The sequence below is a fragment of the Onthophagus taurus genome, chromosome 3 (genome assembly GCF_036711975.1).
Source record: "Onthophagus taurus isolate NC chromosome 3, IU_Otau_3.0, whole genome shotgun sequence".
Classification (NCBI taxonomy): Eukaryota; Metazoa; Arthropoda; class Insecta; order Coleoptera; family Scarabaeidae; genus Onthophagus; species Onthophagus taurus.
Window position 1 is genome coordinate 6280218 of NC_091968.1, and position 15155 is coordinate 6295372.

The following is a 15155-nucleotide window of genomic DNA, read 5'->3' on the forward strand; positions in this document are numbered from 1 at the left end:
AAAATCACAAAGTTTTATTTCTTCGATTCTAAATATAAAGGAGATATTAATTTTTGAACTCAACCCCAATAAAACGGATTTTTTTAAATTGTAATTTTTCAATGTTATCTTTAATAATATTTTCCTCCTCAACTATTTGTGATATCAAAATATTGCTTGAAGCATTAAAATCGTTATTCAATTCTTAATAATGACACAAAATTTCGATTCTAGGCATAAAGTAGATATTAATTTTTGAACATAATCTTAAAAAACGGTTTTTATTAGTAGATCAATTTTTTTAATCTTATCTTTGAGAATTTTTTTCTCTTAAACTAATTGAGATATCAAAAAATTGTTTTAAGCATTAAAATCGTCATTCAATTCTAAATAAAACCTCAAAGTTTCGTTTCTTCGCTTATAAATATAAAGGAGATATTAATTTTTGAACTCAAGCCCTACAAAACGGATTTTTGTAAATTGTAATTTTTCAATGTAATATTTAAAAATGTTTTCCTCCTAAACTAATTGAGATATCAAAAAATGGCTTGAGTCATTAAAATCGTTATTCAATTTTTAATAATGACACAAAATTTCGATTCTACGATTCTAGGCATAAAGCAGATATTAATTTTTGAATGTAACCTTAAAAAACGGATTCTTTAAAAGATGAATTTTGTAATGTTACCTTTGAGATTTCTTTTCTCTTAAACTAATTGAGATATCGCAAAATGATTTGAAGCATTAAAATCGTCATTCAATTCTAAATGAAACCACAAAGTTTCGTTTCTTCGATTCCTAATATAAAGCAGATATTAATTTTTGAACTCAACCCCAACAAAACGGATTTTTTTAAATTGTAATGTTTGAATGTTATCTTTAAAAATATTTTTCTCCTAAACTAATTGAGATATCAAAAAATGGCTTAAAGCAATAAAATCGTTATTCAATTCTTAATAATTACACAAAATTTAGATTCTTCGATTCTTGGCATAAAGTATATATTAATTTTTGAACATAACCTTAAAAAACGTACTTTTTAAAAGATAAATTTTTTAATGTTATCTTTTAGAACTTTTTTCTCTTAAACTAATTGAGATATCAAAAAATGATTTAAAGCTTTAGAATCGTCATTCAATTCTAAGTAATACCACAAAGTTTTGTTTCTTCAATTCTAAATATAAGGCAGATATTAATTTTTTAATTCAACCCCAACAAAACGGATTTTTTTAAATTATAATTTTTCAATGTTATCTTTAAGAATATTTCCCTCCTAAACTAATTGAGATATCAAAAAATGGCTTAAAGCAATAAAATCGTTATTCAATTCTTAATAATTACACAAAATTTAGATTCTTCGATTCTTGGCATAAAGGAGATATTAATTTTTGAACATAACCTTAAAAAACGTACTTTTTAAAAGATAAATTTTTTAATGTTATCTTTTAGAACTTTTTTCTCTTAAACTAATTGAGATATCAAAAAATGATTTAAAGCATTAGAATCGTCATTCAATTCTAAGTAATACCATAAAGTTTTGTTTCTTCAATTCTAAATATAAGGCAGATATTAATTTTTTAATTCAACCCCAACAAAACGGATTTTTTTAAATTATAATTTTTCAATGTTATCTTTAAGAATATTTTCCTCCTAAACTAATTGAGATATCAAAAAATGGCTTGATTCATTAAAATCGTTATTCAATTCTTAATAATTTTGCAAAATTTCGATTCTAGACATAAAGTAGATATTAATTTTTGAATATAACCTTAAAATACGGATTTTTTAACAGATGAATTTTTAATGTTATCTTTGAGAATTTTTTCTCTTAAACTAATTGAGATATCCAAAAATGGTTTGAAGCATTAAAATCGCCATTCAATTCTAAATAAAACCACTAAGTTTCGTTTCTTCGATTCTAAATATAAAGACGATATTAATTTTTGAACTCAACCCCAACAAAACGGATTTTTTTAATTTGGAATTTTTCAATATTATTTTTAAGAATATTTTGTTCCTAAACTCATTAAGATATCAAAAAATTGCTTGAATATGAAATTGAATAAAGATCCAATTCTTAATAATGACACAAACGTTTCTAGTTCTAGGTCTAGTATTAGTTCTAGTTTTGCACTAGCACTATCACCAGCACTAACACAAGACCTAAATCTAGAATCATTCTGCTTTACCCATCTAGAGAGAAGTGCGGCTAAATTCGAATATTTCTAGATCTAGGTCTCGTATTAGTTCCAGTTTTAATTGTTATTCAGCGTTAGATTATGGTATATTTTTATCGACCGAAAAATAGAACTAGCACTAGACCTAGAACTAGAAACATTCACCCAATGCCTATACTATCAAGCTATGCTACATTTTATGTGGGACAGTACTAGTTTCGTAACTATGGTTACTGCATTTATATTGCGAGTTATATGAAATTCCCGGTATGAAGACTGAACGCAACAGTGTCGATAACTTTCCGAATTTGTGTGCATTAAAATTGTAATTAATTATTATTAAACGTGAAGTGAACTAAAATTGTTTTTGAAGCCTTTGAGTATTTCATTTTTAAAATTTTTTGATCGTTTAATTTAAAGAATAGAATAAAGCTCATTCATAGTTTTTAAAAGCGCTTTTTGAGCATTTTTAACGCAGGATTTTCGGACGAAATGTGAATTGAACGGATTTTTGCTCCCTTTTTTTTTTTGGTCTCAAATCCGGAAATGACGTGAATATTTTTATTATCTACGTTTAAAACGGTTAAAATTTATTTTTAATGAATTATATTTATTAAATGTATCGTCGGTTTTTGTTGATTTAAAATAAACTTGTACAAACACAATTTTAAGAACGGTTTGTTTTTATTTTGATAATTTACAAAACGGGTGTCAGTTGAGTGTGTTTCATTACTTATGCATTCGTACCGCCTCCAGATATCAAAACCGCATCTACTTTGATCAACGTCATCAAAAATTCATAAACGAGTAATAATTTTACGTATAGAGTTCATATATGAAATGGGTTTGAAATAAATTTCTTTATTTTTGCGGAAAATTGTTTGTGTGCTATAAATAATTCGTGCGTGTTGATGTACGTTTTATTTTATTTTATTTCATTTACTTACTAATTTTTTTCTTGTTTATGACGGTTTGTCCTCTTAAACTTCCACCTAAAAAAAATAAATATCCAACTAAAACTTTACTAATAACAAAAAGCTTTTTAATAAATAATTTATTAAAATTGGTTCGAAAATTTTCAATATGATGCCTTTAGGAAGATAACATTTTTGGGAATATAGCAAGAGTAGGAAATCTTAGCATACTATGATATTGTTTAACTATGAAAATATTGTTGAAAATCGAGATCTATCAACCGGTTTCTCCAATAAAGTTGTTTTTGTTTGCATGTCCTTTATTACCTTAATATATTCAACAAATGGATAAAGCCAGAAACTGGAATCGTTCAGTAGATAAGTATAATCATGCACTAGTTACTGGATTCAACCACTACATACTGAAATACACACTGGATACTGGAATTAACAAGTAGACCTAGTTCTAATCACTATGGAAACTCTATTTAACCCTTAACCAACTATTAGATATTATATTATTTTTTGGAAAATACCGCTCACAAAGCAGTCACGCGACCTCAAAACAGTCAAGAAAGATTTTTCTTCTATTGGTGCACCACCACTAAGCCAATTCACATCACTATATCGTCACTTGCATGTAAACTACTAGATAAACACAGTTCTGCGTAGTTTGTTAGATGTCTAAAATGGTATAGTGATATTGGCGGTACATCAGAGGAGGTTTTCTGAAAATAACTGCGATAATGATAGAAAGAAACTTATAAAAGTACTTTTTGAAAGTACTTTTATAAGAAAAGCGGTTTTGGTTGGTGTACTGGTGCCACAACTGAAAGGAAAAACTCATAAACTTGATAACAGTGCGAATGCAACTTCTGTATGAGAGAAGATATTCTTTTCAGCAGATATTTTAAATGAAATCATTGAATAGACAAACAATAAACTTTCACAAATGCGCTCAGAATATAAAGATAAAAATAGTATCAGTCACCTTAGAGATGTAGGTATAATAGAGTTAAAAGCTAATTTATACTGGTGTCTTTAATTGAAATCATGAAAATGTACTTTAGATATACTTTTTGTTACTGACGGAACAGTTCGTGACATATTTAGAGGCGTAATGAGTCAAAGACTTTGCGATTTGACAATCCTGAAACGAGGTGCATCGTAGAAAAGAAGATCCCACAGCAATATCTACAATTTTCAAGAAATTTATCGAAAACTCACAAAATGTTTATGGATTAGGTGATTCAGTTACTGTTGTTGAAATGCTTGTGAGTTTTAGAGGAAGAACACACTTTAAAGTTTACATGCCTAAGAAGCCTTGCAAATATGGTATAAAAATTCTTCCGAATTCTCAATGTCTCTATCATCAACTCATATATTCTTCACCAAAGCTTCAAAAATAATCCAAATATCAGAGAAAAATCTGTGTAAAGAAAATGTCACATGGTCGGTTAAGGATTAACTTCTAGATGCTGAAACGAATCACCACGAATATTGTATATACCAATAGGATACTGAAATCATCAATTAGATACTGGAATCAACAATTAGATGTAGTTGTAACCGCTATGGAAATTGTATTTGCAACCTAAGCCAAAATCAACCCAACCCGAAACGATCCTAACCCAAAAGTAATAACTAACATTTGCATACTAAAACTAACCATTACGGATGCTACATACAAAAACCAGAAACTGGAATCTTTCACTTGATATTAGAATGACCCCCTAGATACTGGAATCAACCACTACATACTGGAATCATTCACTGGATATTCGAATTAACAAGTAGATTTGGTTCTAATCTCTATAAAAACTGTATTTAATTTCTGGATACTGAAACGAATCACTATAAATATTGTATCCACCAACAGAATACTGAAATCAGCAATTAGATACTGGAATTAACAACCAAATTTAGTTGTAACCACTATAGAAACTGTACTTGCAACTTAAGCCAAAATCAACCCAACCCAAAAGGATTCCAACCCAAAAAGCATAACTAACATTTGCATGCTAAAACTAATCATTACGAATGCTACTTACAAAAAGCCAGAACCTGGAATCTTTCACTTGATATTAGAATCACCCCCTAGATACTGGAATCAACCACAACATACTGGAATCATCCACTAGATACTGGAATTAACAAGTAGATTCGGTTCTAATCACTATGGAAACTGTATGTAATTTCTGAATATTGAAACGAATCACTATAAATATTGTATCCACCAACAGAATATTGAAATCAGCAATTAGATACTAGAATTAACAACCAAATTTAGTTGTAACCACTATAGAAACTGTATTTACAACCTAAACCAAAATCAACCCAATCCGAAAGGATTCCAGCCCAAAAAGAATAACTAACGTTTGCGTACCAAAACTAATCATTATGGATGCTACATACAAAAAGCCAGAAACTGAATTCCTTCACTTGATATTAGAATGACGCCATAGATACTGGAATTAACAAGTAGATTTGGTTCTAATCACTATAAAAACTGTATTTAATTTCTGGACATTGAAACGAATCACTATAAATATTGTATCCACCAACAGAATACTGAAATCAGCAATTAAATACTGGAATTAACAACCAAATTTAGTTGTAACCACTATAGAAACTGTATTTGCAACCTAAGCCAAAATCAACCCAACCCGAAAGGATCCCAACCCACAAGTAATAACTAACATTCGCATACTAAAACTAACCATTACGGATGTTACATACAAAAAGCCAGAAACTGGATCTTTCACTTGATATGAGAATGACCTCCTAGATACTGGAATCAACCACTAGATACTGGAATTAACAAGTAGATTTGGTTCTAATCACTATAGAAACTGTATTTAATTTCTGGATATTGAAACGAATCACTATGAATATTGTATCCACCAACAGAATATTGAAATCAGCAATTAGATACTTGTATCAACAACTAGATTTAATTGTAACCACTATAGAAACTGTATTTCCAACCTAAACCAAAATCAACCCAACCCGAAAGGATTCCAACCCAAAAGGAATAAACTAACATTTGCATACTAAAACTAATCATTACGGATGCTACTTAGAAAAAGCCAGAAACTGAATTCCTTCACTTGATATTAGAATGACGCCCTAGATACTGGAATCAACCACTACATACTGGAATCATCCACTAGATACTGGAATTAACAAGTAGATTTGGTTCAAATCACTATGGAAACTGTATGTAATTTCTGGATATTGAAGCGAATCACTATAAATATTGTATCCACCAACAGAATCTTGAATACAGCAATTAGATACTGGAATTAACAACTAAATTTAGTTGTAACCACTACAGAAACTGTATTTGCAACCTAAACCACAATCAACCCAACCCGAAAGGATTCCAACCCAAAACGAATAACTAACATTAATTTGCATACTAAAACTAATCATACGAATGCTACTTACAAAAAGCCAGAAACTGGAATCCTTCACTTGATATTAGAATGACCCCTAGATACTGGAATCAACCACTACATACTGGAATTAACAAGTAGATTTGGTTCTAATCACTATGGAAACTGTATTTAATTTCTGGATATTGAAACGAATTACTATAAATATTGTATCCACCAACAGAATATTGAAATCAGTAATTAGATACTGGAATTAACAACTAAATTTAGTTGTAACCTCTATAGAAACTGTATTTGCAACCTAAACCAAAATCAACCCAACCCGAAAGGATTCCAACTGAAAAGGAATAACTAACGTTTGCGTACTAAAACTAATCATTACGGATGCTACTTACAAAAAGCCAGAAACTAGAATCTTTCACTTCATATTAGAATTACCCCCTAGATACTGGAATCAACTACTACATACTGGAATCATTCACTAGATACTGGAATTAACAAGTAGATTTGGTTCTAATCACTATGGAAACTGTATGTAATTTCTGAATATTGAAACGAATCACCATAAATATTGTATCCACCAACAGAATACTGAAATCAGCAATTAGATACTGGAATTAACAACTAAATTTAGTTGTAACCACTATAGAAAGTGTATTTGCAACCTAAGCCAAAATCAACCCAACCCAAAAGGATTCCAACCCAAAACGAATAACTAAAATTTGCATACTAAAACTAATCATTACGGATGCTACTTAGAAAAAGCCAGAAACTGGAATCTTTCACTTGATATTAGAATAACCCCCTAGATACTGGAATCAACCACTACATACTGGAATCATTAACTGGATATTGGAATTAACAAGTAGATTTGGTTCTAATCACTATAAAAACTGTATTTAATTTCTGGATATTGAAACGTATCACTATGAATATTGTATCCACCAAGAGAATATTGAAATCAGCAATTAGATACTGGAATTAACAACTAAATTTAGTTGTAACCACTATAGAAACTGTATTTGCAACCTAAACATAAATCAACCCAACCCGAAAGGATTCCAACCCAAAAGGAATAACTAACATTCGCATACTAAAACTAATCATTACGGATGCTACTTACAAAAAGGCATAAACTGGAATCTTTCACTTGATATTAGAATCACCCCCTAGATACTGGAATCAACCACTACATACTGGAATCATCCACTAGATACTGGAATTAACAAGTAGATTGAACTGAGTGAGAACTGTATTTAATTTCTGAATATTGAAACGAATCACTATGAATATTGTATCCACCAACACAATATTGAAATCAGCAATTAGATACTGAAATCATCACTTGGATACTGGAATCAATAACCAGATGTAGTAAATAATTTATTAAAATTAATTAAAATCGGTGCTACAAATTTGTTTCGGTTTTCATTAAAACCGTTACGTGGTGCCTGATGACGGTTTTAATGCATCATCTGTTGAAGAATATTGATTTTTTGATTTATTTACTTGGTGCTATAAAGATGAACCTGGAGGTAAATATTGATAAGCTAGATGTAGTTCTAACTACTATGGAAACTGTATGTAACTTCTGGATACTGAAACGAATCACCATAAATATTGTATCCACCAACAGGATCAACAATCATCAATCCGAAAGTAATAACTAACATTTGTATACTAAAATTAATCATTCCGGATGCTACATATAAAAAACCAGAAACTGGATTTTTTTACTTGATATTAGAATCATCCACTGGATACTGGAATTAACAAGTAGATTTGGTTCTAATATTTAACTTCTGGATACTCAAACGAATCACCATGAATGTTGTAACCACCAACAGGATACTGAATAATAATAATAAATTGTTTTATTGTTCTCAAAACATTAACTCATACAAAGAAACAATTTACAATGATTGTAAAAGAAAATAATAGAAGAAAAATAAATTATCAGAAAATTAAAGTAAGTAGTTACCAATAATAAAAAAGAAAAAAAATCATTCACGAGAACAATCTTATGGCATGGTTCAACTCGTATTGCTCTTCCACCTTACTACGCATTACCTGTACTAAACCGTCTCTTCAGACAATTAACTTACAATTTACATAGTTAAATTAAATTTTTACAAACGTGAAGATCACTGCCGCCCATGTAAATAATTTAGCATGTGTCTTTTAAAAGTTATTGATGATGCACACACTGTCCACTCAAGTTTAAGTTCATTCATTTCTTAGCAATCTAGAAGGAAATGGTTTTTTGAAAAAATGTGTATGAAAAGTAGGTGGAGATAATCTCCCCTTAAATCTAATGTTTACAGTGTGTACATCCCCACAAAAAACTTATTTTGTTGTAAAGGTGGTAGTAAAATGTTTAACCATTTTAATTCCGGAAACTTATCACTTACATGATCACTTCGGTGAAGACCAAACAATAAGCTTATACAGAAATTTTGCGTTTTTTGAATTTTATCTTTTGAGACATAGAGCAAAAAAGTAGAGTACAGAACATCAGCATAGTTAAAAACTGACAGGACAAGACTTTCACAGAGACATTTCCAGAAAATCAGAGTAATCAACCCCACCGATACTGCCTGTTCTCTATCTGTTAGAAAATTATTTAACAACTTTTTTGCATTATGTTCAAAACCAATATAACCTAATACTGCTGTGAGTGTTTCATGATTAACTCTATCAATTGCCTTGGAATAATCCAGCAAAGGATAAAATTAGATACTGGAATCATCACTTGGATACTGGAATCAACAACTAGATGTAGTTGTAGCCACTATACAAATTGTATTTGTAACCTAAGCCAAAATCAACCCAACCCAAAAGTAATACCTAGTGATGGGTAAATGTATTTATCCTCCGGGAAGGTAAATATTTGGTAGGTAACAATAGGGTATTTACCCAAACTTAAAATACCTAGTCGAAAATTTGGTATTTATTTTCTCGGTCAGATTCAGAATAAGCATTCGGGGAAGCCCCTTCGTGTCGACTTAATTCGGTTATTCCCCCAAATCTACAATCCTGTATAATTCGTTCGCTCATACGCGGAGTAACTAATATTAGTTGTAATTTGTAATGCATTCGTTTGATTCGGTGGTGTTTAATAATCGTTTTTTCGTCTTTTATGTGTTGTGGAACTTTTACACAATGGAAGAAAGAAGAGTGTCATTTGAGACCTGTTTGATGATGGCTTGGTAATCAAGTATCCTGCAAATATTGCGGAAAAAAGTACTTTGGGAATGTCAAAAAACTTCCAAAAGGTACTGGAAATCAGTTAGCAATTACAGACAATGATAATAGTACTGATGACGATACTGTGATTGTTGAAACATCGATTACCACGTCCAACACTCAAAGTCAAACTTTGAACACCCTTTGTGGAAAGAATTTTTGAAACAACTGCGATCCACCTTTCCATTACCAAATAGAAAGCAAATTTCAACCACTTTTCTGGACAGAAAATACAACGATATGAAGACGAAGATTAGCGTGCAGTTGGAAGAAGCTCAAAATTAGCATTTACAGTGTGAGGGCTGGAGCAATATGCACAATGAAGTTGTTTGTTTCTACCTTAGCCGGCGTTCTTTGTCGAATTTTTGCTTACCAAAGCACATAGACATAAATAGACGAAATGGGGAAAATATTACAAAAATATGGACTAGCCCACAAATTTTTTGTAGTATTTGGTGATAACGCGGCCAATATGGCAAAAGCATTTAGGCTACTTAAAGAAATATATCCTCACTTGGTACCTTTAGAATGTTTTGTCACACACACTGTGTCTTTTATGCAATGATATTTTAAGTTCTCCCTCAATCAAACAATGTATTATAAATAGCATAAGAAATAATAGAAATAAATAGCAGCAAGAATTACAACATAAGCCTTAAATTACCTTGCAAGACTCGTGGGGGCTATTTATTCACCATTGAAAGTCTCACTCTAACTAAGAAAAAAGCTATCACTCTAACTAAGAAAATACAATCTCTTTTGATGGACGACGATCATTTTTGGCCGCAGATCATAATCTTACATGAAATTTTGAATCCAATTGTGTCTTGGATTACAGTTCTTAAAGAAAATTTGCATTTAATTCATAAGATTGATAATGCTCTTAGAGAAATCGAGTGTTCATCAATAAACTTGCTGATTTTTTGAGTAATGATGAAGAACGTTCGAACTTCATTAAAAAAATTAAAGATCGAAAGAAGTTTGCTACACTTGACTGCTAAAATGTTAGATCCAATCTCTCTCACGAAGAGTAAATTGACGCTATGGCATTTATATACATACAGGGTGTTTCTGTAAATCGTAGCATAAAAATGTTTGATCTAAACCCATAAATGGCTAAGATATAGGCCTTCAAAGTTAAGAAATTTTCAACATATTCTTAAATATTTTCAATATGGTTCGTCTTAGAAAGACTAAATTTGGCAAACAGTGCAATGTTATCATAAGAAATCGTTTAAGATCACTATTGAAAATATCGAATCGCGGGATCAATGCTATACAGGTGTTCACAAAAATTATTTCCTTGAAACTTGTTTATTATGTCATAAACCTTTAAATTTTCATTCAAAAAGCCTATTTCATTTTAAAATTATTTTCACTCTTAGAAATTTTTGATTAGACGCATCGTTTTCGAGATATTTGCATAAAGATACAACCTCAATTTTGCAATGTTTTCATTAATCTTAGATGCTTATTGAAACAAATTGTAAGTAAAGACAACCCATAGATAAACATTCGATATAGATAAATATCGAAAGACATTTACGTAAGATAGGAAATTTAAGACAGAAGTATGTAAATAATGGGAAATAAGAGATAGAGGTCAGTTCATACACCCCAACTAGGAGAAAACATTTTAGATTTTGTGGCAGATCGTAGTACTGCTAGTACTGTTGGTAACAACAGTTTAGACATTTCAGAATATCCAAAGGTACATCTTGGCATGTCCGACATGAATAGCAATTGTATTCATACCATTTGTCGAGAGTAGAAGTAAATCCAGATTTTATGCTATATTGAGTAATATAATTAAACAGATTTCTTTTAAACGAACTTGAATCTTTTTGTGAATAACTCGAAACCGATGCGTTTAATCAAAAATTTATAAGAGTAAAAATAATTTTAAAGTAATAAAAATAATCTTTTCGAATCAGTTGGAAAATTTAATGGTTTACGACATATTACAAATTTTTTAAAGAAATAACCTTTGTGAACACCTGTCCAGCATTGATCCTGTATTAGCATATTTTCAAAAGCACTATTTGCCAAATTGTATCCTTCTAAGACAAACCATATTGAAAATGTCTAAACTTTGATGGCCTATATCTTTTATTTTTACACGAATCGTCATCGTTTTGACTTTACTATTTGTAATTAAAATTATGCCATCACTTACAGACACACCTGTACACTGTAGCCAAGCAAATGAAACTAGACGTTATGGCGGATTTGGCAAAGCATAAGTCTAATGAAGGTTTGTGGACTAGAGCTTTTGTATGGGAAAATACAAGCCTGGCATTGATGAGCCCTTTGTCGTGGTGAAAAAGACTCTGTAGCAGTACTACATTAAGCAAAATTGCTGTTCGTATTTTGTCAGAATCAGTCACATCAGCAGCAACTGAAAGATCGTTCAGTACTTTTAGCTGGATACACTGTAAGAGACGCAATCGTCTTGAAAGTGAAAGAGCAGGAAATCACTTTCAGTTCTTGAGGAATAAAATTTTGAAATTATCGACTAAATTCATATAAAATCCAGTTCTTGGAATATGAGTATGAAAATCTTCCAAACTGTTAATAAGAGTGTCTTCTTTCCAATAAACCAACCCGTTTTGAAAAATAGTTCTTAGTTTTTGACAAAACAATATTTGAAGTTTTGATAAAATTTTTGATGTTGCAATTTTCATCGATAGCTTTCAAAATTCGCTATAAAATTCATTTCTTGAAAGACCCTCGTGGAAATATCACCAATTATTAATTATAGTATCCTCTTTCTAATGCAAAAAGCCGTTTTTAAAAATCACTTTTAGTTCTGGAGAAATAAATTTTTGAAATAATCGACAATTTTTTCGAATTGTGCAATTTTCGCCGATTAAGTTTTAAAAATTCGTATAAAATCCAGTTCTTGGAATATGAGTATAAAAATTTACCAAAGTGTTAATAAACGTGTCTTCTTTCCAACGAACCAACACGTTTCGAAAAATAACTTTTAATTTTTGAGAAACAATATTTGATGTTTTGATAAAATTTCTGATGTTACAATTTTCATCTATAACTTTCAAAATTCGCTATACAATTCATTTCTTGAAGGATCCTTGTGGAAATATCACCAATTATTAATCAAATTATCATCTTTTTAATGCAACAAGCCGTTTTGAAAAATCGCTTTTAGTTTTTGAGAAATAAATTTTTGAAATAATCGACAATTTTTTCAAATTTTGGAAGTTCCGCCGATTAAATTTTAATAAATCGTATAAAATCGATTTCTTGGAATATGAGTATGAAAATTTCCTAAAATGTTATTAAAAGTGTCCTCTTTCCAATGAACCAAGCCGGTTTGAAAAATAGCTCTTAGTTTTTGAGAAAACAATATTTGAAGTTTTGATAAAATTTTCGATGTTGCAATTTTCATCGATAACTTTCAAAATTCGCTATAAAATTCAATTCTTGACGGATCTTTGTGGAAATATCACCAATTATTAATTAAAGTATCCTCTTTTTTATGCAAAAAACTGTTTTGAAAAATCAATTGTAGTTCTTGAGAAATAAATTTTTGAAGTAATCGACAATTTTTTCGAATATTGCAATTTTCGCCGATTAAATTTTAAAAATTCGTATAAAATCCAGTTCTTGGAATATGAGTATAAAAATTTACCAAAGTGTTAATAAATGTGTCTTCTTTCCAATGAACCAACACGTTTCGAAAAATAACTTTTAGTTTTTGAGAAACAATATTTGATGTTTTGATAAAATTTTCGATGTTACAATTTTCATCGATAACTTTCAAAATTCGTTATAAAATTCATTTCTTGAAGGATGCTTGTGAAAATATCACCAATTATTAATTATAGTATCTTCTTTTTTATTCAAAAAGCCGTTTTGAAAAATCACTTGTAGTTCTTGAGAAATAAATTTTTGAAGTAATCGACAATTTTTTCGAATTTAGCAATTTTCGCCGATTAAGTTTTAAAAATTCGTATAATATCCAGTTCTTGGAATATGTGTATGAAAATTTCCCAAAGTGTTAATAAAAGTGTGTTCTTTCCAATGAACCAACCCGTTTTGAAAAATAGTTCTTAGTTTTTGAAAAAACAATATTTGAAGTTTTGATAAAATTTTCGATGTTGCAATTTTCATCGATAACTTTCAAAATGTGCTATAAACTTCATTTCTTGAAGGATCCTTGTAGAAATATCACCAATTATTAATTATAGTATCCTCTTTTTTATGTAAAAAGCCGTTTTGAAAAATCACTTGTAGTTCTGGAGAAATAAATTTTTGAAGTAATCGACAATTTTTTCGAATTTCGCAATTTTCACCGATTAAGTTTGAAAATTCGTATAAAATCCAGTTTTTGGAATATGAGTACGAAAATTTCTCGAAATATTAATAAAAGTGTCCTCTTTCCAATGAACCAACACGTTTTGAAAAATAACTTTTAGTTTTTGAGAAAACAATATTTGAAGTTTTGATAACATTTTCGATGTTACAATTTTCATCGATAACTTTCAAAATTCGTTATAAAATTCATTTCTTGAAGGATCCTTGTGAAAATATCACCAATTATTAATTATAGTATACTCTTTTTAATGCAACAAGCTGTTTTGAAAAATCACTTTTAGTTTTTGAGAAATAAGTTTTTGAAATAATCGGCAATTTTTTCGAATTTTGCAAGTTCCGCCGATTAAATTTTAATAATTCGTATAAAATCGATTTCTTGGAATATGAGTATGAAAATTTCCCAAAGTGTTAATAAAAGTGTCTTCTTTCCAATGAACCAACCCGTTTTGAAATATAGCTTTTAGCTTTTGAGAAAGCAATATTTAAAGTTTTGATAAAATTTTCGATGATGTAATTTTCATCGATAACTTTCAAAATTTGCTATAAACTTCATTTCTTGAAGGATCCTTGTGAAAATATCACCAATTATTAATTATAGTATCCTCTTTTTAGTGCAATAAGCCGTTTTGAAAAATCACTTTTAGTTTTTGAGAAATAAATTTTTGAAATAATTGACAATTTTTTCGAATTTTGCAATTTTCGCCGATTAAGTTTTAAAAACTCGTATAATATCCAGTTCTTGGAATATGAGTATGAAAATTTCCCGAAGTCTTAATAAAAGTGTCCTCTTTCCAATGAACCAAGCCGTTTTGAAAAATAGCTCTTAGTTTTTGAGAAAACAATATTTGAAGTTTTGAAAAAATTTTCGATGTTGCAATTTTCATCGATAACTTTCAAAATTCGCTATAAAATTCATTTCTTGACGGATCTTTGTGGAAATATCACCAATTATTAATTAAAGTATCCTCTTTTTTATGCAAAAACCCGTTTTGAAAAATCAATTGTAGTTCTTGAGAAATAAATTTTTGAAGTAATCGACAATTTTTTCGAATTTTGCAATTTTCGCCGATTAAGTTTTAATAATTCGTATAAAATCCATTTCT

General features: G+C 29.7%; 1 protein-coding gene across 3 annotated transcripts in view; it reads right to left on the bottom strand.

The window, feature by feature from the left end:
* LOC111419430 (neuropeptide CCHamide 1) overlaps window positions 1-15155 on the bottom strand; it is a 32238-nt gene that overhangs the window by 2956 nt on the left and 14127 nt on the right. For 2 of the 3 annotated variants that reach the window (XM_071195076.1, XM_023052229.2), the window contains exon 2: window positions 3104-3148. The exons of the other annotated variant lie outside the window; for it this stretch is intronic. In XM_071195076.1, coding sequence (XP_071051177.1) covers window positions 3104-3148 — 45 coding nt within the window. The remainder of the gene's footprint in view (window positions 1-3103; window positions 3149-15155) is intronic. 3 annotated transcript variants of the gene reach the window in all.